Source organism: Trematomus bernacchii, unplaced genomic scaffold (assembly GCF_902827165.1).
Source record: "Trematomus bernacchii unplaced genomic scaffold, fTreBer1.1, whole genome shotgun sequence".
NCBI classification, from domain to species: domain Eukaryota; kingdom Metazoa; phylum Chordata; class Actinopteri; order Perciformes; family Nototheniidae; genus Trematomus; species Trematomus bernacchii.
This window is the reverse complement of record NW_022987973.1, coordinates 17,786,679-17,809,607: the sequence shown is the minus strand read 5'-3', so window position 1 is coordinate 17,809,607 and position 22,929 is coordinate 17,786,679. Positions and strand designations below refer to the sequence as shown.

The following is a 22,929-nucleotide window of genomic DNA, read 5'->3' as shown; positions in this document are numbered from 1 at the left end:
AATAAACAATCAAGCTATAATAAGACCTCTGCTTTAGCATGCATCCCAAACTATCAAAAAAGTTGTTCAACATTGTACTTTAGATTGCATTGAACTTTTTAGTATCAATCTCACTGTTCAATATTTTAAGAATAAATTCAGTTATTGCATGCTGACATCAACAAAAACATTCTCCCTGGAAAAAGGATTACATTTTTTATATTTTTAAGGGATCTTTAAAAATATTTATAGGTTAGAATTCCTTTTATAATGCTGCTCTGTACAGGTGTATACTCCGGTGCATTCCACTCAATGGATCAATTCAAAGTCTGTTACATAATACAATAGTGTCACTGTTGATGTTATTAATTAACTGATGTCAGTTGCAAAGGTGACTGAGTTGTCAACATCTCCTACCCTTTGAAACTCAGGCCTGCCATGTTATAAATTGGGTGAGCTTGTGACTTGGATAGAAGAAGGTTGTTCACATCTATTGGGTACTGGTCGTCTTCCTGGAACCTGCCAAGGACGTAAAAAGTACTTAATTAAAAGAGGTATGACTGAACACAAAGAAGGAACAAAATCATTACCTAAATGTTCTCTATTATTGATTAATCTGTCAATTAGTTTCTTGATTAAGTAATCATTGGCAGAAAATAATGAAAAATGCCAAATACCATTTAGATGAGCCCAACTTATTAGCCACTTTAGCCATAGGCTCTAAGGAGGTTTAAAGTATAATTTAACCATGGGTCGGTCCATCACTTTTGTTCAGACTTAAAAATGCTATGGAAGAAGCTGCCATACATGTTTTATTGAATTTTATGCTCGACAATTAACTCTACTGACTTTGGTGATAATATGAGTGTCCACCAGTGTGATGGTTCAGATTTAAATATCCAGGCATGACATTTTGCAGTGTTATGTCAAATAAGCTATACCGTGATAATACTTGCATAGTAATACGTAAATACCTGAGAAACAATGATAATAAGTGTTGTGTCTGTCAAAGCACAGTATTCACAAGCAGAAACCAGGGATGAAAGAATAACTCATAGCTTTTGATTAAGTAAAGGTAGAACATTTATGTTTTTAAAATAGCATACTCCATTACAAGAAAAAGTCTGTTAAACTAATAAAGTATGCGCAGTCATTTTTCATGAAATTAGAAAAACGTAGAAGTAACCTATTAGAAAAAACATTTAGCTTTAAATGTAAAAGTACTCAGCATGCAGAAAGTCTCTTTTCACTGTGTTTTGGGATACATTTTTATTGCCAAAAAATACTGATATGTTAAGACAAACCTAGTAACATACTAAGTTGATAAGTAATAGGCCTGCAGTAGGTTACTACATTATCATACATGTGTTTTATATGAACAAAGTAACTAGGGTGTACTTAAGTTAATGTAACCTACTTTGACCCAATCGACACTAGCAACAACAGGTTGTCCTGATATATTTCCTATCTGCAAACAGAGATTATGTGTTCCCCTTTTGTGTATTTAAACACAACAGTGCTTGCCCGGGACTCCATTATCAGTGGGGAGTGTTGTGGAGCGGCGATGATTATGTCACAGTGTAGTGCAGCCTCCCGGTCGACCTTTCACCCACTTTCCCTCTCTCTCTCTCCCTCTCTCTCTCTCTCTCTCTCTCTCTCTCTCTCACTGACCGCCGGCCGGCTTTGTGTTGACAGAGGAGAATCTCGTGTGGAAGAGGAACCCGTCGTCAAAACATTACAGGTAGGCCTACATAATCTTTGTTAGTGACACACACTCGCGTTTACTGTTTTTTCGTAGCACTTTAATACATAAACGTTAAAGCTAACAGGTAAAGTACCCTGATGTGAGAGAAGCTGCGTTAATACTGTAGATGTACTGTATACAGGAAGACCCAGGGGGTGCTTTCACTTTACCAGCTAGCTAACAACCAGGTTAGCTTTTTCGTATGCCTGTTAGGAATTGACTACACGCCTTAATTGACACTAAACCGAGAGGCTACACTTCAGTTGTTGGAAAATTGAAGTTAACTACTAGTCGGGAGGCTTTGGTTCTCACAGTCTTTATGTTTTTTATCTTTGTTGTTTGTGCTAATCATCAAACTCAAAGCACCCGCTGGTAGTGATGTGACAGCTTCAAGAACTGCACCAGAATTAAGCAGTTTTAAAGAGATAGGTCAGAGGAAGCATCCCCACTCACACAAAGAGCAAGATAGATTTATTGGATTTAAAAGGCTAAATAAAAGCTTCTTCCTTAAAAAACGATACAAACACTGTCACACTAACAGGAGAATAACAAGAGAGCTATACTTTCTGGGAGTTTCTGGAAAAATAACATAGGGTTAGCAACAGGTGCAGGATTATGGATAACAGCCATGATAACAGCACACACACTTTGTATTATTTGTCTTTAAATAAGGCTTTTGTGTTGCACTATGAAGCACTATGACACTGTTACATACTGTTTTTTATCAACACACTGAGTAAGCAGACAGAGTCTAGAAAAACGTGGTCAACTTAAAACAAGTTTACATTTTGAACTGTATCTGAGGATATTGGCATTGATGAAAAACACACGTACGACCATCATTTAGCTTTTTAAATGGGGTCTTTCACAACATTATTTAAAATGAATCTTAAATGCTTTCTAAATGTGTATTCTTTTTTTTGGCTAAGATTTTCCTTTTATTATAAGACATTCAGAGAAAACATAAGTACATTTAGCTTTAGTATGAGACTCCTAATGTTTGTTCCATGATACACAGTATTTTATTACTTCCGTTTCTCATTACCTTCAGAGAGGTGGTCGCCCTTTCTGAGCTGTGGACAGAGTTGCCCCAAGGGAACCATTCAGAAATGTGGATGAGTACATTAGCACGTGTGGCCCGACCTGCCCTGCAGAGAGGAACCTCTGCCATGGCCTGCCAGGCTCTGAGGGCTGGTGGTAGACCGAGGAGGCCTGCAGGTCCACTTCCCTATTGTCTGACTTTGATGCAGCTTCGTGGGCAGCAGACTCTTGGGTCTGCCGCCCTTCCTCTGGCTCGCCACTCAGTGAGACAAGTCCGGGCTCTGGATGAGGAGAGGATAATGGAGGTGGAGTGGGAGGACGGAGGCCACAGTCTGTACCCGTTCACCTGGCTGAGAGACAACTGCCAGTGTCCACTGTGTACCCTGGAGTCTGCGCAGGCCCGCAAACTGTTGATGTCTGATCTAGATATTAACACTGGAGTGGACGTTGTGGAGGTCACTAATGACAACAAGGTAGGCTGCTGCCAAAGGTGAATGTTTTAATTATTAACCATACTGGCTGTGTACATTTCCACTTTTTCCACACATTTAAAGAGCCCACATCCTGGTTTAACATTTGCAACACTATCTTACAATACCATTCAAATGGATGGGGGACATTTTGCTTGCTTGAACATTTAATAATGCTGTTGCATGCTCACATTTAACAGATAAAGTTGGTGTGTGTTTGATATAATATGATATAATACTTCCATGATACTATTCTTATTACTATCTTTGTATTCTTTTCACAGTGATTGTATCATGAAACCTGTTCAAGTTAATGTTTGGCATTTACGCTTTTGTTGACTGTTTGAGGACAACTGTCTGGGGATAAATTGAGGTTCTGTGAGGTTAGGCGGTGTTATTTTGGCAGTAGCACACATTGAGCCTGACCTTTAAGTCCTCCAAAGGAACCACCTTTGTGAGCTGCGTCCTTCAGAGGGCCCCTGAAGTGGGACACAGCTATAAAAGGATTGCTTTGACGTGATAGTGCTGCCAAGCTACCGTGTGTCATTTGCTTCTTTTGATAAAGATTTAAAGCAATACATTTCTTGTATTGTCTCCAGCATAAAAAATGTACCGGATAATCTATTAAAGCAAATGTATTTCATTACAGCAATGGGTTCAAGCTTGCTTTTGGCTAAATAAAGGATTTGATTGCTGTATTGGCCAACATAAAGTATTACGCAAGTATAAAAAAGCAAATAGGTTAGCATAGGAAATCCTATTTTGACCAGATATATACTAATTTATATATATATATATATATATATATATATATATATATATATATATATATATATATATATAAAACAAATATGCTTTTAGGGCATTTATTCTCGTTTTTGTGGACCAAAGGATCTGACCCAGTAATTCCCACTAATATTTTGACAACATTGTGTCATTTAATAAAAAGGTTTTCACTTACTCTTTACTTAGACAGGTGCACTTTCAGGTGATGTCTTATGAAAACAAACTTATTATGAAGTGGAAACATGGAAAAAGGGCTCAAACGTTTTTGTCCAGTTGGGATGAAAAAGCATACTGTGTCTCTACAGGTGTCCATTGTGTGGCCCGACCAGCACACCAGTGTGTTTGACGCAGAGTGGCTGAAGAAACGCTGTTTCTCGGATGCTGCCAGACAAGCAATGCAGGAAGAGCTTTTCATCAATAGTGAGTCAAGCTATGCAATTCTTTATATCTGTTTTGTATCTTCCATGTAGGTATAGCTTAGCTGATTTAAATGCACAAGAGGTATTTGTCATGCATAATTACACTCAGTTTCCACTTTATTAGTTACACCTAGCCTATAATAATGCAGTCCAAAACAACCGTCCTGCAAAACATCCTAATAATCTGTGAGTGTTTGTTGAATGTATTTCCAGGGATTTTTATGCAGATCAATTTACAATGTGCTTATCTCTTTTAGAATGCAATAATCAAGTGTAAGCACACCTGAAGTAAGTAGAGTTGTAGTGGTGAGAAACAAAAACAACATGCATTCAAACTGCTGACAAAAAATCAAAAGGTAAAAGCCTGTGCTGATTGGACTGCACGCTTTTGAAACTAATGATTACTTTCTAATTGAGTGCCTTGTTGTTGATCAAGATAAGATGTTTATAGGAAATCATAAATCACAGTGCAGCTGTCTGAGCATTAACAGGATGAACAAACACTGTCATAAATTACTGCATCTTCAAAGTGGTATCTGAGAAAAGCAATTTGTCTGCTTGGCAAGCAGCGAGTGTTACCTGCCTGTATATAAAAACAAACAAGCAGGGCCGTCCCTTTCCATACTGGGACCACACGCAATACATATATAATTGGGTATTCACCTTTGTGGTTCACACCAAACTCCCAAGTGAATCCTTATATCTCTTGCCAATTTTGCCCACAGATCTGTTTTCAATTCAGGTTACCCATTTATATCGCAACCATCGGACAGGTTTATAGCTTTTATTTGGAAGATAGAGATAAAGTATCACTTTTGACTTTTTTACTATTCAAATACTTCGACTCGGTTACAAATTCCCTGTGATTTATTGCCAACTTAAAACAGATCTTATTTGTCCAATGTCAGCACATTAGAAAGCTTTTACTATTGATGCACTTCAGAGTTTTTGACAGTCTCCATCATCACTTCTTTTCCTTTTTCTTCGTTGATTTAACAAATACTGCATTATTGAAATAGATTTAGCTGACCAGATCTATCACTTGCTCTCACTTAACCGCATCATTATTGCTTAAATTAGGTGTATCTTGTTGAAAAATAACAATTTATAAAACATATTGAAATATTTCATATGAAACTGTATTAGGTTTAAAATATGTTGAACAGTAGCTCTCTGATGTGTGGGTAGCTTTTATTATGAAAATGAGTTCTCTGCTAACCTTTCGTGGAAAACGAGCGGCCTCAGATTTGAACTCTTCTTTCCACTCATTTCCTTCTCTCAGTAACATGACAGGGTTGTTAAGGAAGGGGGTTTCTCTAAGGTCTGGAAAGAGAACTCATTTTACAGTACATTTGCAATGGCCCGATATGTTTTACTGCCTGCCAGACAGCGGAGGAGAAAGTTCAGCAGTGGAACAAGGTAGCAGCGTTTCAGTGGAGTGGGGGATGGCCTGCAGTCCGTTTGTGTACACACACGTGGTCCTGAAGGACCCGCAGGGCTGAGCGGCTGCTGCTCTCCACACTGATTATGGTTACATGTGTGTGTTGCACAACTCCTCCATTCATGTTGAAGTGTAAACAGATCCCCCACACAACAGTTTACCGTCAGATAGTCATTACGTATAGTAGATTCTTTCTCTCAGCTCAGAGCAAGGAAGACAGCCCTCAGCTCAAATACCAAAAAACAAAACAAGAGGAGGTACGCATGCACACTCTCTCTGGGATTAATTATTTCCTCCTGAGTGCCAGCCTGAAATTCCCCTCCGTCAGAAAGGTCTACTTTCTCAAAAGATGGATGATGAACAGAGCTCACCTCCCGAGATTTTCTCCTAACTCACCATGACGCTTACTCACTGAAGCGCAGTCCACAGTTTGAGTTTCTGCTTCCTTTTTCATGCAGTGCACCTAGGTTTACAGGCCCGAGTTCGCCTGTTAAAGTGTTCTCGACAGTGAAAGTTAAGCACACACAGGACACTGTGAGGTCAATATGAAAATTGGAGCTCGGGGAATATTATTCAGCTTGTACTTTACCTCAAGCTTTTAAGTAATGTTTTTTCTTCTGCTTTTACCGTTTCTATGGAGTCAGTTGTGTAACTCAAACCGCAGCATGTAGTTCAGCAGCAGCTATTATCGGAGGGAGTCATGGACATAGTACTAGTATCAAGGTCCTTTATTACATTGAAATGGATACCTTTTTGTATTGCTATTGTACAGTCCTGAATATAAAAATAATAATAATATTATTATTAATATTATTCACACATGTGAATGTGTGCTTCTTATAGATTTTAAAGTAATTTTCAGGCAAAAGTTCAGGTCAACTTTAGGATGCAGTTCTAGTGAGTGAGTTCCTGGTTTCCATTATGAGTACAACATTTGACTTTTTAATGGCTTTCCACACATAATGACTGTTCAGTCACTTCCTCTGTTTGACCTTTTTATCAAATGTCTCCTGCAGTGTATTGGATGCACATGTGATTTGTCAGCATCTCTGGTTTATTGTCCTTTGCATATCAACTCCAGACAAACAGTGTAAAGCAGAGGACCCTCTGAAAGGCTGACGTCTGTGTAAATCTGAGTCTCATTCATACCCCCCTTCTGCCCCGCCATATGGAAAACTGATTTAGAGTGAGGGTCGAGAAAAGATCTGCATGTTCTTACCAAACACAAGCTGCCGTTGTCAGTATTTCCTTCCTTTGGAACGATCAAATCCCTGAGCCTGTAGGTATGTGTAACCAGGAATTTAACCTCAAACTGGCTGGTATCCAACTCTGAGGAGTTCTCACCGACATGTTCCTACTTACTCTCTAATGTCCCAATATACCGTGTTTATGTTGGTAGACTATTTGATGTTCTATGTTGTTTATGATCAACTTTTAGAATCTTTTGCCATTTTTATTTCAGATTATTGTGAGAAGTTTGGTAGCTTTGTTATATCTTTATCTTACATACAGTAGGTTCGGCCTTCAATGAGGAATCTTGATTCACTTTTTGAGCACCTGACTTTTTATCTAGAGCCGATATCAGGTCAGAATTACATTTTGTCTAATACTTCAGTTTATCTAGAAGTATTTTATTCAATGTCGTCTCTTGGGCTCATGTATTTCTACTTCCTTGAACCATCTTCCCAATGGGCCACTCAGCGTTCAGCACTTCAGTCAAACATTCAATTAGCCAACTGATATGTGACAAGCATGCTGTCGGATAAATAGGTGTTTTATCAAACACCTTCATCATGTGTTCAGGACCTTTGGAATGAACACAATGCATTTCCCTGCTGGTATTTGCCTTTTGAACCTGTCCCGTCACCCGGACAGAGTGATGATGCTGGATTGCTCTCGGGAACACCAAGAGCTTGTGTCACTCACAACCTTATCTGCAATGAGCCTTCCTTTCACCGATAAATCTGTCAGTGATTTACTTAAATGCCTGCCAGATGCTTTTCATATTTGAACCGTGTCATCCGCTCAGGCCTCCCATTTGGCGCCTGTCATGTTTATTTAGTCGGAGTGGAAATCTTCACTAATTTCATGTCAGTGGTATTTAAAGGAGGTATTTGAAACGGGTTAAATGGATTTTCACAAAAAGTAAAAATAGGCCCAAATGCACTCATTTCTCAAACATTTAACCACCAGATAACACTAGAGAGTTGTTAAAGGAGCCTGTCAACAACATTTATTGTATTGACCAAACTGTTTAAATGTTGTCGCTCAACAAAGGCCTGTGATTCCTAACAGGTTGAGTGATTTTCTGTGATCACTCAGTGACTGCAGCGAGTCGTACTGATGGAGTAAGTACCGCTGCTGGCCGTCCTTTCACATTTCTTTCTGCACTGCAGTTTGATGTAGTTTGACACAGCATGGAACAATGATTGTGTGTTTGACCATGTGGGATTGAGACGGAAAAGATTTAATAATTTAAAGATTTATTAGAGTAACAGTTTGTTCCTGTGTTACCTGATCTGTTAGAAGATTTAACCACTGTGAAAGACTGAGTGGATTTCTGTTTTTCCAATTTAGCAGAATAGTTTTCTTGGCGACAGAATAGTTCTTTTGAAAGATGCCTTACTTTGTTTTGGACAAATACGTTTTGTGCAGAAGCCTAAAACGCTTATCCTCCAAACCCTTAAGCCTAAATCTTTTTTTTCCACATCCAAATAGCCATTATGTGAATGTCATCTGCCAATGTTCGCCAAGATCTCAGATTAAATCTTTGTGGAAATCTGAGTGCAGATGAAAATGTTTGGCCACAAGCTGTTTGTACGTGCTGGCAGATCTTCATCAAAGACCCAGCGTCATGTAAACAGAACATGGTGAGACTTTATACTGACTTAAGGTCTGTTTAAAGTTTGTTTTTATTTTAATGCACTTTAATGCCTTATTCTCTTTTTATCCTTAATCTTTATTTTTACATTTTAAGTTCTGCTTTTTTCTAATTGTCTCTTACATTGTTTTACCACTTACTTTTATTCGTCAGTAATTGGCAAAGCACCTACATGCTCTCAAATGCTAACGTTGGAGCGATTGGACTGGTTCTCTTTGTAGTTTTATATGTGGCTTGTTACACTGTGGACTTTTTCATGGCTGTCTTTTCCCTTTTGGAAAACCCACAGTGTACGTCATAGTTTGCCCTTTGGATCGGACAGTTATCGTAAACTTCATGGCTGATTAGCTCTTCTAAACAGACTCAGTTTAGTTTGGTCTTTTCTCAATTAAGTCCACTGACCGCTTCTATAACTCAGCCAAGTAGCAGCTGATTTGTCAGTTCCCTGTTTGGCTGGAGTTTCCTCTTCGCCATCTGGTCTGAGTTTAGCCGTATATGTCATCACTCGTCAGTTGACACAAAAGACTCCTGGAAACAGCTGCGGAGGTCCATCCATGGAAAAACTGTTGTTTTCTTCTCTGACCTCACCATTCACAGCTTCAACAGAACGTCTCTGCGGACACATGCTTACATACACGTGTACATGAGGTGTGCTATCAATCGGTTAGGAATGTAAGGAATGTTAACCCTCATCTATGTTTCCATTTGTCATAATGAGCCATCATTAGGAAATGTATTGTAGTGGGCCATTCAGATTTGTAAAGAATGGTGGTCAGCCAAAGCTTACACATATCAGATGTTTCCTTCAAGAGAAATTAGGCCTCCTTTCATTATAATTCACTATTTTCCATCCCCTCGCAGTTTGTTTTTTACAGTGTATTCCTGTAAATCCCTCACAAAGCAACTATATTTGGCTGAAATCCTTTCTCTTTGTCATCGCTTATGACATTGTTAACACCTAAACATCCGACTGCATGAGAAGCTTGTTGAGATTATAATGATTGGATTTCTTTTCATTTCTCCCGCATGCCAGACCTCCTGCTTAGCGCTTTGAATAATACTGAAAGCATTGAGTAGAAGTTGGCGAAAGGGACTACATTTGGCACACTTCTGCAAGGCTTGGTAGATTTTTGGGAAGCTGAACTTGCTGATGGAGAAAGGGTTGTGTTTGGATTAGTGTGTGTGGAGGAAACACTGCTCACTCTGTCTGCTGCAGGCTGGGAGAGCAGAGGCTGTCTGTCCAACAGGTACGTTTCATAGATAAAGGGGTGTTTGTTGGATAAGTGGAGGCGTGTGGAGTGACTTTCTTGCATTATGTCAGTGTGAAACACCAACACACATGCTAATCGTTACTACGAACATACATTTGATTATTTCTGGACTCATGTGTCTGGTAAAAACGCTTTATGGTTTAAAACCTCTCCCAATTCAAAGACTTGAAATGAGAGCCTGCAATGACACAATTATAAGTAAAGCACTTCTTTAGTGACTTCAATACATGTCAAGCCTTCCAGGAATAAAAGTCTCAAAACAAGTATTTGTGTGAGACGCTGATTTAAGCTGTTGTTGGAAAAACAAATGTTACACGTCTTAATAAATAACGAGTTACCAAACATAGTGCTGCTTTTTCTTCAAAACATGTCATTTATTGGATCTAACATTGCCAGTCTAATTCGGTTGTGTAACAAACTAATGAATGCACAACATGTGAGCAGTATGGTAATGTGATGGGTGCTATGTCTAAGAACACTAATCATTAATCATTAAGCACATTTAGCACCTGCAGCTGTTAACCGGCTGATTAGCGAGTCAAAAACCTGGTTCAAATCATCTGTATTCACTTAAAGTAAACATGAATTAACAAAGATGGAACAGCGTGAATGATTTATTACTGGATGTGATTAATTCGAGTCAATCAGAAGATGCTTTATTCAGTGGTCAGGGAAGAACTTAATAAGGTCAGGTTTCAGGTAAATCCATGTGTTAAAAAACATCGCTTAAGAAAAATGATGTACATATTTGAAGCAAAATGTATTTTGAATAGTAGTGTAAAGTGCAGCATTTGTTTTCTATTTTATTGTTATTACTGATGCTTTAATGTGTAGGTAGCATTTGAACTGAAGATCCAGGTGCTAATTAATATATATTTGTACTTAACTGAAGTACCTGAGTTTATGAATCAGAATACCTTTATTCGTCCCACAAAGAGGAAATCTGCCTTTATTACAGCAAGTAAAGAGCCAACAGCTTAATAGTAAGCTTCATATGAACTAAGAAGCATAACAAAAAAAGAAAACATGTATATATTAATAAGAATGGGATATTTGGGGCTCAAATTGCAGCTGAAATAAGGACATCTGTTTTTATTTGTATTTAAGTACAGTCTTTGAGATATGCTTTGGTACAGCTTGAATATAATTTGTAAAGCTTATTCTTTCCCAAAAAGAAAAACAGTGGTTCTGCCCATGTGGCTCAGAGCCCATTGAGGTGAGCTGATCCCAGTACTGTGATAAAAGTGAACCAAGTCAAAACAAAGGCTCTGTGGATAACTGCAGTGATTGAGCAGAGCTTTGAGGCGCACCCAGCTGCAGAGAGCTGCAGAGAGCTGCTGCCCTGCGAGCTCAGACAGAGCACAGTGAGGTGAGAGCCAAACTGCCCCGAGCCGCCTGACAGCCGCCTGACAGCCGCCTTGGGTTTCCTCGTCTGGAAAAGCCACTGTAGCAGACCACGGCCGGGGGGGGGGGAGGGGATTATGCACATAAACTATCTTGTCAGGCTGTCAGGTGTCCCTTCAAGCACACACCAGCACAGTCTGTCCTGGGAACACTGCACTCATTTTGTATAAATGAGCAGAGCAACCAGCAATAACAAGCATTAAACACCATTTAAACCATTTATTGACACAACTATTGATTATTTAGACATTTACCAGTAACAGAGCAACTTTATTCTATGTTGTGTCTATGTTGCTGCTTAATGCCAAGCTGAGCAGGTTGTGTACAGAGATCTTTAAAGAGCTTGTTGCTAAAAGCATATTTTCCTTTAGCTGAAAAAGAATAAATGTCCCAAATACTTAAGTTTTTCTAAACTTTGATACATTTATACTTACACCATCTAAGTTCTGTTTTACCAGTTCTAAATTTGACCAGATGTGTATCAGCAGGATTATGACAAGGCCCTTATTTGTTCTGTAATCTGCTGCCACTGTGAGCTGTCAAGAGACCAGAAAAAGACATTCCTTGTGATCCTTCATTTCTGAGATTTGTGATTAGCCTTTCCAGTAAACATACACGGTACGCACACACGATTAGCAGCAGATCTTCATCAAAAGTTCCATCTTTTGTTCCCCCAGTCGGCCACAGTGAACTCTCTCGACAGCAGCAAGCTTGTTTCAAATGGGATTCTAGCTGTACTGCACAGCTGATGTGTAGGCGCTGCAGCATCTTGGTCACGGTGACTCCCTAAACAGCGGAGCAGAGACCGCCGTGTCTGTACAACACATCCAGGTCCAGTTTCACAAGAGTAATTGTAGCATTCAGGCATGACCTTTGACCCAGTTTCTGCTTGTCTGCCTTTGTCTCTCTCCAGCCTCCTGACAGGCTCTAACAAGCGGGGGTTCCTGACCCTTTGAACTGTGCGGCCAGAAGCTGATCATTTGTGACAACAGCCTGGAGGGAGGTCTGCGAGTCATGATGATCACAGAGAGTGATGTTGCACCTCAGTGTGCTCTGTGCCTCACAGATTTTTAAGAAAAAACAAGGCTCTGAAATTCCTCAGCACTAGTCTGTGTGCAGAGACTGTAACTCTTTACGACCTTCAGAGCAAACAGTCACATTGTCTTTAAACGTCTCAGACACTAAATGCAGTGTCCTGATGGCTTTAACCTCCTAATGTGTGTGATGCAGCCAATCCAAGAGTTGTTTTGAAGGGAGTTGAAAAGAGACACGAGGAGGAGACGCAAAGAGCAGACAGGTACACAATCTCCTCCGCTAATCCCTCCTCCTCCTGCTGCAAATGCACTTAGCAGCTGTTTCTGTGGAAGTCACCGGAGAGAGGCTGCATGGAAACAGGAGTGGAGCCAGCTGGGTGGAAAGCAGTGGGAGGACTTTTTCCACGTCTGTCTGTCTGATGGAGACAAACTGGTTTTTTCTCTGAGCAAGCTATCCATTTTGAAGTGTGCAGACAATTGCGTGCAATGGCAAGCTGTGACTTTTTCAAATGAAAGACATGGGAGACCAAAAATGGGTTAATAATTAATTGTTTCCTTTTTGTGACAAAACACACACAATCTGTCACACTACGAGACTCTTCTGATCCATTATTGATACGTTTTGCTAAAAGACTTCAACTCCATATTCATTCATCATGGGTTTTATTTGATATAAAGAGTGTTCATACTTGCCTAAAGCTCACCTGACTGCACTAAACGCACATTATCCCTCTCACTTTCCGTCATGTAGGAGCAAGAACATGTCGTAAGGGAGTGATGTGTGATGATGGAAAGTATTAGAGAATGAGCGTAGCTGCACACCTGAGTAACACTGGCCATCATTTCTTCAGTTGAACCAAATGATGGGATGTGTAAATAAACAGGTTGTTAGGTCTATCCGTGTGACAGTGAGGACAAATAAATAGAGGTTTTTACTTAACAAGAAGCTTAAACAGGTACATGCAGGGTAGTCAAAATAATGTGAGGTCTGATAAAGTTGCTATGAAACAGAGCAGTTCTGTTCCTGCAGTGTTTGTTTGCTGAACAGAGCAGCTCCAGGACAGGCTGTTTGGAAGGAAAGCCCTATGTTGCAGACACATGGCTTAATCCTTGTCAGACAAACACAAAACGGAAAAACGTGTGTGTTTATGTAAATCTCCTCTAAGATGAAGTGACATTTCGTCCCCATCATCTCTCTCTCTTCAGAGCGTTATTACTGGGACTCCAAATTGCACATTCCCACCGCCGACTACCAGGAAGTGCTCCATGACGATAAGGCGGCGCTGGCCTGGCTGTTGGCGCTGCGCCGCGTTGGCATCGTGTACCTGAAGGGGGCGCCGGCCGAGCGGGGCCAAGTGGCCCGCCTGGCCCAGAGGATCGGCTATCTCCGGCTGACGTTCTACGGGTAAGACTGCGTGACTTCTTCCTTTCTTCTCCAGTCATCTTCAGCCAAGCCACTGTTTTATAATCTGACTCCGCATGAATCAGAACTTCTGATTTTTCCACCGATCATATTTTAGCTGGAGTAAAAATGAAAAAGAAAAAATCTCTTTCTTCCTCTATTTTGCCCAAAGAAGATCCCTCATTCTCACTTTCCAGTATTAATGTTTAGGAAAATGTGTCCACCAGTCAACAATCTGTAGCCTTGATTCATTGTGTTTCCATGGAGAAGCTTAGAAAGTGTCTGTTTGCCCTCCCATCACACCGGAGTTCATCACTTTGACTTATAGCAGCGCTGATTAGTTCAGGACAGAGAGAGAGGGAAAACAACCTCAGAGCGTTCCAGCGTTTTGAAGCCAGAGGAATTACCTGGTGCACTCAGTCAGAACGGAGGTTTGGAGCGAGGAGCTGTCCCTCTGCCAGCCGATGAGCTCATCCCGCTGGAAGTGAAGTCGAGGCTGAAGGCCTGGCATCAGAGAAACAGAGCGCTGCTACGAGTCGGGCATCCAAACGAGGCATGCAAACAGAACATGGAAGATAACTCTTCCTCATTAGTGCTCGACTCCGGCTGCATCCCAATGAAGCCTCTTCTTCTGAGACTTCAGTGGGAGCGTTCCTGTGAAGCTGCCCCCCCCTCCCCCCTCCCTCGGGGATCGCTGCAAAGTTCATGTCATCGCTTCCTTTTTCTGCACACACTCTAATTGTGGCTGCTTATCTTTAAAAGCCAGTAGACTAATGAATGTGGCTTTTATGAATGACTGTTATCTTTGTCTTCAGGCACACATGGCAGGTCCAGGACAAACCCATGGCTAACAATGTAGCGTACACTTCAGGAGGCCTCAGCCTCCACTCAGACTACCCAGCTCTACACTTTGCACCTGGAGTGAGTGAAACATGACTTATTAGAGGAATAGCTGCTCCAAACAGATATGCTTTCATTTCTGGCATTCTGCCTTCATGTCGTTAAAGAGCATTCGTGCTGCATGTGTTTGTGATGCTGTAGGTGCAGTTTCTGCACTGCATCTCCCAGGCGGAGGAGGGGGGGGAGAGCGAGGTGGTGGACGGCTTCCACATGGCCGAGCAGCTGCAGAGAGAGGACCCCGAGGCCTTCAGGACCCTCAGCTCGCTCCAGGTGGACTTCACCGACACGGGCATGGACTACTGCGACTTCCTGCTGCAGTCCAAGAAGAGCATCATCGAGTGAGTGGAGCTGACGATCAGCTGATGTGTTTATACACACACACACACACACACACACACACACACACACACACACACACACACACACACACACACACACACACACACACACACACACACACACACACACACACACACACACACACACACACACACACACACACACACACACACACACACACACTATGAAGCGACAGTTCGGAAATGTAGAAAACGTGCTTTTGTTAAATGCTTTGAGTTTGTGTGTATGATTTGAAATGGTATACTGCCACCTGCTGTTCAGAATGATGATTTATCTGAAATGGCCTTCAGAGCCATGAGGAACAGAAAAGAGTCGGAGCTGCAAAATATATTTGTTGTTATGGAATGAGACAAAAGACTAACTCAGGAATAAGATTTCCAAATACGTGAGGTGAACATTTGTCAAGTTACCCAGATCCCAAAAACAAATCTTCAAAGTGCTTGCTTACTCCAATCACCTGTGAAATAACTGACAACATTTCATCTGCAAATCAATAAGTGGATTAAAAGAAAAACAAGCACTTTTTCAACTCTCTTGTCTGAGCTTCTCAACTGTATTTAATCATCTTCTATGATATTAAAGTGAATATCCTGGGTTTTATACAGTTGCTCAGCCATTACAAAATATTAAAAGACATCAGGTCTCCCTTGAAAAAGAGATCGATGATCTCTATGGGATTCACCTGGTTAAATAAAGGTTTGAAATGAAATAAAAAGACATCAAGTGAGCATTGGTACCATTGTATATGAATATCTGAAATGTTTAGAACCAGATCCAGTTTAAACCCAATTGAACAATAGTTAAAAGATAATTAGTTGCAGCACAAATAGTGATTTAGGGAGGTTTGCTTGATGTTTGACTTGAATGACTAATCAATTGTAAGAATTGCTGCCAAAGAATATTCAGTTGAGCATCTAATTCGATGGTTGACTTGGAGTTTCAGCTCTACAGCCTGGGTGTCCTGTTAGTTTGACCTTGTCCCCCCTGCTCTGTGTAAACAGCGTCAGTTCCACAGGTCGGGTGGAGAGGATAAACTTCAACAACGCCACCAGAGACTCTGTGCTGGACGTGCCGCTGCAGCAGGTCCAGCCCTTCTACAGGTCGCTCAGGGCCTACGTGGACATCATGAACCGCCCCGAGAACGTGGTGACCTACATGATGATGCCAGGTCAGACTCTACCTGCACTTTGAGTGGTTCAGTGAATGCATCTGTAACGTTCCCTCATCACAGCAGCAGGCTTCTGCCCACCAGTTTGATTCAGTGGAGGAAAAAAAGAGAAAATATATAATAAAAGCTCTTTTTATGATTAGACTATACTATTGACTTTTTTTATAATAAACTATACTAAGACTTATTTTACTGAAAAACTATACTATGGCTTTTTTATGATTCAAGATGAAAGGCTTTAATGTCATATGCACAGTAGCTACAGTGTTAAAATGGCAATGGACATCTTAAGTCCCAGGCTCCTCCAACATTGCAACATCGTTTTATAGGACATCAAACAATAAAACAAATACAAAATAAAATAGTGCAAGAAGAAACAGAGTAGAATAGATTCAAATAAAATAGTGTAGATTATGTTGCAAGACCAATGTGCAAGTAATGCAGATGAAGTAAACTATATACATGTCAGGACAATAAATAAATACAATAAGCTAAATAATGCAGAGACCAAGTTATACTATACAATGACTTTTTATGACAAACATGTATTATGAGTTTTTTATGACATACTAAATTATGACTTTTTTTATTTCTATAACTTTATGACTTTTTTATGATATACTATATTATTTTATTATGACAAACTATACTTTGACTTTTGGCTTGATTTTAAACTGGTTTAATTTTTGGCAACGGACCTACCCTACATGTGGCTGCTGTCAGAGAGGATATCGGGTTTCTTTTTTTAATCTCTAACTAAACCAAAAAAAACAAGAGCAAAATAAATGGCTTAAACGGTGTGTTCATGTGCTTCGACTGAAGATGCAAACACATGCATGTCAGGCCAACTTTGACTCACAGAGGTTATTGGAGCCTGAGGGGCTCTTGTATAGGAGGTAAAGCAGGTCCCGTATGTCCTTGGAGTACTGAGCCCTGAATGACTCCCAGAGCTCCACCAACACTGTATGAATGTGTGAATGTAGTGTAAAGTGCTTTGAGTGGTCTATAGACTGTAACGCAGTATATTTAACTGAAGTGTTGGTGTTGTTGTGTTCCAGGTGACATCGTGACCTTCGATAACTGGCGGCTGCTCCACGGGCGGAGGCCCTACGTCAGTAAATCTGACCGGCTGCGCCAGCTGGAGGGAGCCTACCTGGACTGGGATGAAGTCATGTCTCGCCTCCGGATACTCCGCAACTCTGTCCACGGGGACATTTGAGCTCCAAAAACACTGCAGAATTTAAAACGGTAGCTTTCCAGCCCTAGCAGAGAAGCTGCTTGTTAAGCTAGAGTACAAAGATATTGAGGTATCTGACAGCTGGTCAAGATGCAAATCTGTGACTCTAAAGTAGTCAAGCATCACATTTTATACAAAGTTTAAAGACAGCCACTTTTGAAACATTTAGTGCAACACTTCAATGCAAAGATTATGAAGATCACCTTGCTTTCATGTTTCCAAGGTGCTCTGCGATTCAGTCATAGTGACAAATACGTTTTATAAGCTTTCATTTACATAGGAGAATACTGTAATGATGACTTTTTATGATTGAAAGAAAGAGAGAAATACGTCATTCCCAGTTCTATGGTAAAATATTTGGCTCAAGACAACACCTGACAACCTGGCTGCCTCAAAACGACTCCCTCTTACTCATGAATTTCCAAATTGTTACTCAGTAAACACTGTTAGTGTCTACTAGTGTTTTAGAATAGTGGTGAACCAGGGAGTGATTTTCCTCTCCTTCTTACCTTCTGCTGCAGTTTCCCGCTCAGTCGTGTGCCGACACAAAGGAGCTGGTGTCCTTGACTCTCCCTCTGTCCTGTAGCGCTGCAGTCTGAATGTAAAGTTGCCTTAAAGCTGCAGTACTACAAGTGGCAGTTGTAAATGTGATAGTCAGTTCAGCCTGATTATAGATACGGGTACTTTCTACTTAACTTAACCGGCACCTGCCAACTCAGCGCTTTGTTTCATCCTGATATGCAGAGTACGGCCTCTGTCCAATCAAAACCCAGCATTTCCAGATTGGAATTGTTTTAGACCGAATGAAAGATTGTTTTTTATATTTTTCAAAGAAATTAACCACATAAAATGCACAAGCTGAATAAACAACAGGTTTATTTTAGCTGATCAAAAGTAGATGATGGGCTTATAAATCTCCTGCTTATTCCTGAATATGACCAGAGGTGCACAAAGGATGTAAATCTTACATTGAAAAAATTCAACAGCAATTTATTTATCCAGAAATGATGCCTTGATTATCTGGATAATCCACAGATCTCATAGTGGACCTACTTTTGATCAAATCAATAGTTCCTGTGAAACTATTGACAGGGCTCTCTGTGATATCCAGAGTAGATTTTCTACTAACTATTTTTAATGTTTCGAGCAGAATTTATTAGATGTTTTTCGACATCAAAATATATCCTGAGATCCAAAATGATCTCTTTGGCTACCATAGTGATGAAACACTGTTTTTTTTTTTTTAAATATAACACACACTCCTACAAACTGTTTTTATTCTGTTAGTACACACCACCATGTGCTCACGTGTCATGTTAGTGATCTCTTTACTCTGGAGTCGTCCTAAGCTTCAAATCTTCTCCTGCTGCCAAAAACCTTCTTTTCCCCAAATTCATATTTTGTAAACCTCAAGATAATATGGATGATGATGTAAAGCCCGATCAGGCGTGATGATGATGATGATGATGGTTCAGTCTGTCGCTGATTAGATCCTCATTTTGCACACTTTTGAATAAAATAATCTTAATGCTTTCACCTCAGCTTCCTTTTCTCCCACCTTGTTTTTTTTCATAAAAGGACGCTGAGCTTTATTTGCGATTACTTTATTATATTGCCAAAGCTGTACATATTCTATAAATACTTTTTTTCATATACTGGAATACTTCCACCAGGCATCTCATCCCATGTGTTCCTCTGATCACAGCAGTCAGCACAATGAGAGAGATGAGTTGGAACAATCCAGTTTTGAACAAAAATTGTTTAACTTAAGCGTGTCCCAAACCACTTCCAGAGATGCTTCAGATGGAGTTCTGTCTTTTTTATGTATTATTTATTTATAATATATTCATTAATGGAACAGCATCTTCTGAATATCCTACAGATTATTTTCCTTTGCAGTTAAATCACAAAAAATAAAAGCATGTCAGACACCAAAAACAACTTCCAGTGATAGAGCTGTTCCAATGTATTGCTGATCTGGACACACCTGGACACACACACACACACACACACACACACCTGGACACACACACACACACACACACCTGGACACACACACACACACACACACACACACACACACACACACACACACACACACACACACACACACACGACTGGATCTCCTCGGGGAGCGGGTGATGTTACGCTTCAACACGTCTGAAATAAACTCACAGAAAAAAAACTGCTGCTGGAGACTTTGGAGGCTTTTGTACCTCTGGTACCACACTCCGTTTCTACGTTTATGGATTCACTCACACCAAAACAGCGCCAGTGTTGCACCGCATTCTGCAACTAGTATCTAATCATCTGAGTTTGTTCTTTTTCAGGTTATAAGTCGGCTCAGGTTCAGAGAAATGGCCATGGTATTGGGTTACTTCCATACCAAAATATTTACCTATAGAGTTGTTATCACTTTTGACAAGTGATTGCTGTTAAGTTAGTGTATATATCATTTAAATGTCCAGGTTCAGTAAGGTTAGATGTTTCATGTCTTTCACTGCCAATATTATTTTTTTATTTGCAGAGACACAGCAGAAGACAACATTTAGCTTAGGAAGACTTCAATAAAAATAATATATAGTTTAGAACAAGAGATGCCTTTCACATGACGAGCAGGCTGAATTTTAAGCGTGTCTAGTGTTACAGATACTCGCTGTGATGTCACTGGGGGGGGGACTGAGTGCAAAACGCTCCAAAGATTGCGCCACAGAAAGCAACACAGCAGCTGTTTTTTGCCTTGTGTAAATCAGATGATTGACCATTTTAAAAGACAAACTTAAACACTCAAATGAAGTCATCTTATTCACTTCAATCTATATAGAAAAGAAACCGTCTTTCATACATTCGTCACCCTGTGAAAGCCAGTTAACTACAACAAAAAAAACATGGCTCTGGCAATGGCTACTACTCATTAAGTATTGCACATCTAGCAAATCAACAATTTGTAACATTATTTTTCCAGAGAAATGTACAGTCATATGTATATATTAAATAAATACTATATATAGAAATATATATATAATATTTATTTTTCATCCTTATAGTAACATGCAATCGATAACAGCAGACCACAGACGAGAAGTTTTACAGCAGAACTAGAACAGTAATTCAGCCCGGGGGGGGGGGGCCGATGGAGGGCGAGGGGGACACAGCGAAGAACACTCACATTATTTTAGGGTTCCAACACTTTGAAGAAGCGTTTACATGCGCTGCTCGGCTGCCTTACAGAAGCCTTCAGAACCTACAGGAGTGTTCACCAGTTTAAACTCGACAGACTGGAACTTTACAGTAAACCACAGAATCACAGAATAACTCACACAGTCGAATGGACACGGGGGGGGGGGGGGGGGGGCTACTCTGTAGTGAAAGTCAAGGCTGTGCACGGGACCTGCATGCGCTCTGTGCCTCGTGGGGGGGGGGGGGGGGTCCCACACTTCTTCAAACAGTTGGGTCTTGGCAGCAGGAACAATCGAAGACTTTCAGGCCGAGGAGAGCGATGTGGAGCAGGGGCAGGCAAACATTGAGCTGTTGGTTTGAGCGTCAGGACGACAGCGGTGAGGGGAGTATTTACACAACGTCACGGACTAAACACGTCTACACAACGGGGGCTAAAAGAGGGTCTCGGGCTTGTATTTACAAGAGGAGGGAGCGGGGAATCGTGTGCTTAGAATCAAGTTAGGGGATTGTCAGAAGTCTGTGGTTGGAGAGCTGAGGTGCACATAGAGGAGCACTCAGAGGGGGGGGGGTCGTAGACTAGCTAGGAAGGGGTCTCGGTGACAGCATCTTGGGTTTTCCTTCCGCCTCCTTCCCCTTCACCGCCGCCACGTAAGAGAAAAGGCAGAGGACGGAGTAACAGATCTGATGAGCCTGCAGAGGGAGAGACAGCGTGAGGAGGACAGTGGTCCGGGGGGGGGGGGGGGACATCTGGGGAGACTTAAACATCACACTAGGAGCAGAGGTCCAACGTATTAAAGGAATGCACACTGGAGGGTTTAATAGGTAACCTGTGGAGTTGATTACTCATATCAGTACGAAGGAATGCTTTTACGAGGGTCCCTGGCATCATGATACTCATTTCCTTCATTCTTCAACTCATTTGGGGATGCAATGGTTTAAGGGGAAATAAGCACAACCTACAAACAACACATCTTACTTTTCTTAAATACTCTCTTGTAGTTTTTTAAACCACTGGGTTGCCATATCTTGGCCTCTGATAAGCTATAAATCCATGAATGTAACAAGGACATGCCCCTACTGACTGAGAGATAAAGTGGAAACCTAACTTTGGTGCCACCCTCTCGTTACGCTGAGTACACTGAGTACACTGAGTACACTGAGTACAGTGAGTACAGTGAGTACAGTGAGTAAAGTGAGTACAGTGAGTACAGTGAGTAAAGTGAGTAAAGTGAGTACAGTGAGTACAGTGAGTACAGTGAGTAAAGTGAGTACACTGAGTACACTGAGTACAGTGAGTACAGTGAGTACACTGAGTACACTGAGTACACTGAGTACAGTGAGTACAGTGAGTACAGTGAGTAAAGTGAGTAAAGTGAGTACAGTGAGTACAGTGAGTACACTGAGTACAGTGAGTACAGTGAGTACAGTGAGTACACTGAGTACAGTGAGTACACTGAGTACAGTGAGTACAGTGAGTAAAGTGAGTAAAGTGAGTACAGTGAGTACAGTGAGTACACTGAGTACACTGAGTACACTGAGTACAGTGAGTAAAGTGAGTACAGTGAGTACAGTGAGTAAAGTGAGTAAAGTGAGTAAAGTGAGTAAAGTGAGTACAGTGAGTACACTGAGTACACTGAGTACACTGAGTACACTGAGTACACTGAGTACAGTGAGTACAGTGAGTACAGTGAGTAAAGTGAGTAAAGTGAGTAAAGTGAGTACAGTGAGTACAGTGAGTACAGTGAGTACAGTGAGTAAAGTGAGTAAAGTGAGTACAGTGAGTAAAGTGAGTAAAGTGAGTACAGTGAGTACACTGAGTACAGTGAGTACAGTGAGTACAGTGAGTACACTGAGTACACTGAGTACAGTGAGTAAAGTGAGTAAAGTGAGTACAGTGAGTACAGTGAGTAAAGTGAGTACAGTGAGTAAAGTGAGTACAGTGAGTACACTGAGTACACTGAGTACACTGAGTACAGTGAGTACACTGAGTACACTGAGTACAGTGAGTACAGTGAGTAAAGTGAGTACAGTGAGTACAGTGAGTACAGTGAGTAAAGTGAGTAAAGTGAGTACAGTGAGTACAGTGAGTAAAGTGAGTAAAGTGAGTACAGTGAGTACACTGAGTACACTGAGTACAGTGAGTAAAGTGAGTACAGTGAGTAAAGTGAGTAAAGTGAGTACAGTGAGTAAAGTGAGTACAGTGAGTACAGTG

The 22,929-nt window shown here is 40.8% G+C and overlaps 2 protein-coding genes across 19 annotated transcripts in view; one reads left to right on the top strand and one right to left on the bottom strand.

Annotated features, from left to right (window-relative positions):
* The first annotated feature begins 1,513 nt into the window (after positions 1-1,513).
* Positions 1,514-19,078, top strand: bbox1 (butyrobetaine (gamma), 2-oxoglutarate dioxygenase (gamma-butyrobetaine hydroxylase) 1). Its single transcript, XM_034116816.1, has 8 exons — positions 1,514-1,720; positions 2,775-3,237; positions 4,326-4,440; positions 13,677-13,875; positions 14,688-14,793; positions 14,914-15,110; positions 16,134-16,300; positions 17,359-19,078. Exons 2-8 carry the CDS (start codon positions 2,833-2,835, stop codon positions 17,517-17,519), a joined length of 1,350 nt encoding a protein of 449 aa, XP_033972707.1. The 5' UTR covers positions 1,514-1,720; positions 2,775-2,832; the 3' UTR covers positions 17,520-19,078.
* Positions 19,079-20,888: 1,810 nt separating this feature from the next.
* The window catches only part of madd (MAP-kinase activating death domain), a 45,555-nt gene continuing 43,514 nt past the window's right edge, over positions 20,889-22,929 (bottom strand). For all 18 annotated transcript variants that reach the window (XM_034116797.1, XM_034116800.1, XM_034116805.1 and 15 more), the window contains one exon: positions 20,889-21,407. In XM_034116797.1, coding sequence (XP_033972688.1) covers positions 21,294-21,407 — 114 coding nt within the window. In that variant the 3' untranslated portion in view covers positions 20,889-21,293. The remainder of the gene's footprint in view (positions 21,408-22,929) is intronic.

Bases quoted from the DNA above. Each gene is read 5' to 3' on its own strand.
- bbox1 (XM_034116816.1), top strand. From the start codon at position 2,833: ATGTGGATGAGTACATTAGCACGTGTGGCCCGACCTGCCCTGCAGAGA. The intron at 14,794-14,913 runs GTGAGTGAAACA...GTGATGCTGTAG, and splicing joins CTCTACACTTTGCACCTGGA to GTGCAGTTTCTGCACTGCAT. The intron at 15,111-16,133 runs GTGAGTGGAGCT...CTGTGTAAACAG, and splicing joins TCCAAGAAGAGCATCATCGA to CGTCAGTTCCACAGGTCGGG.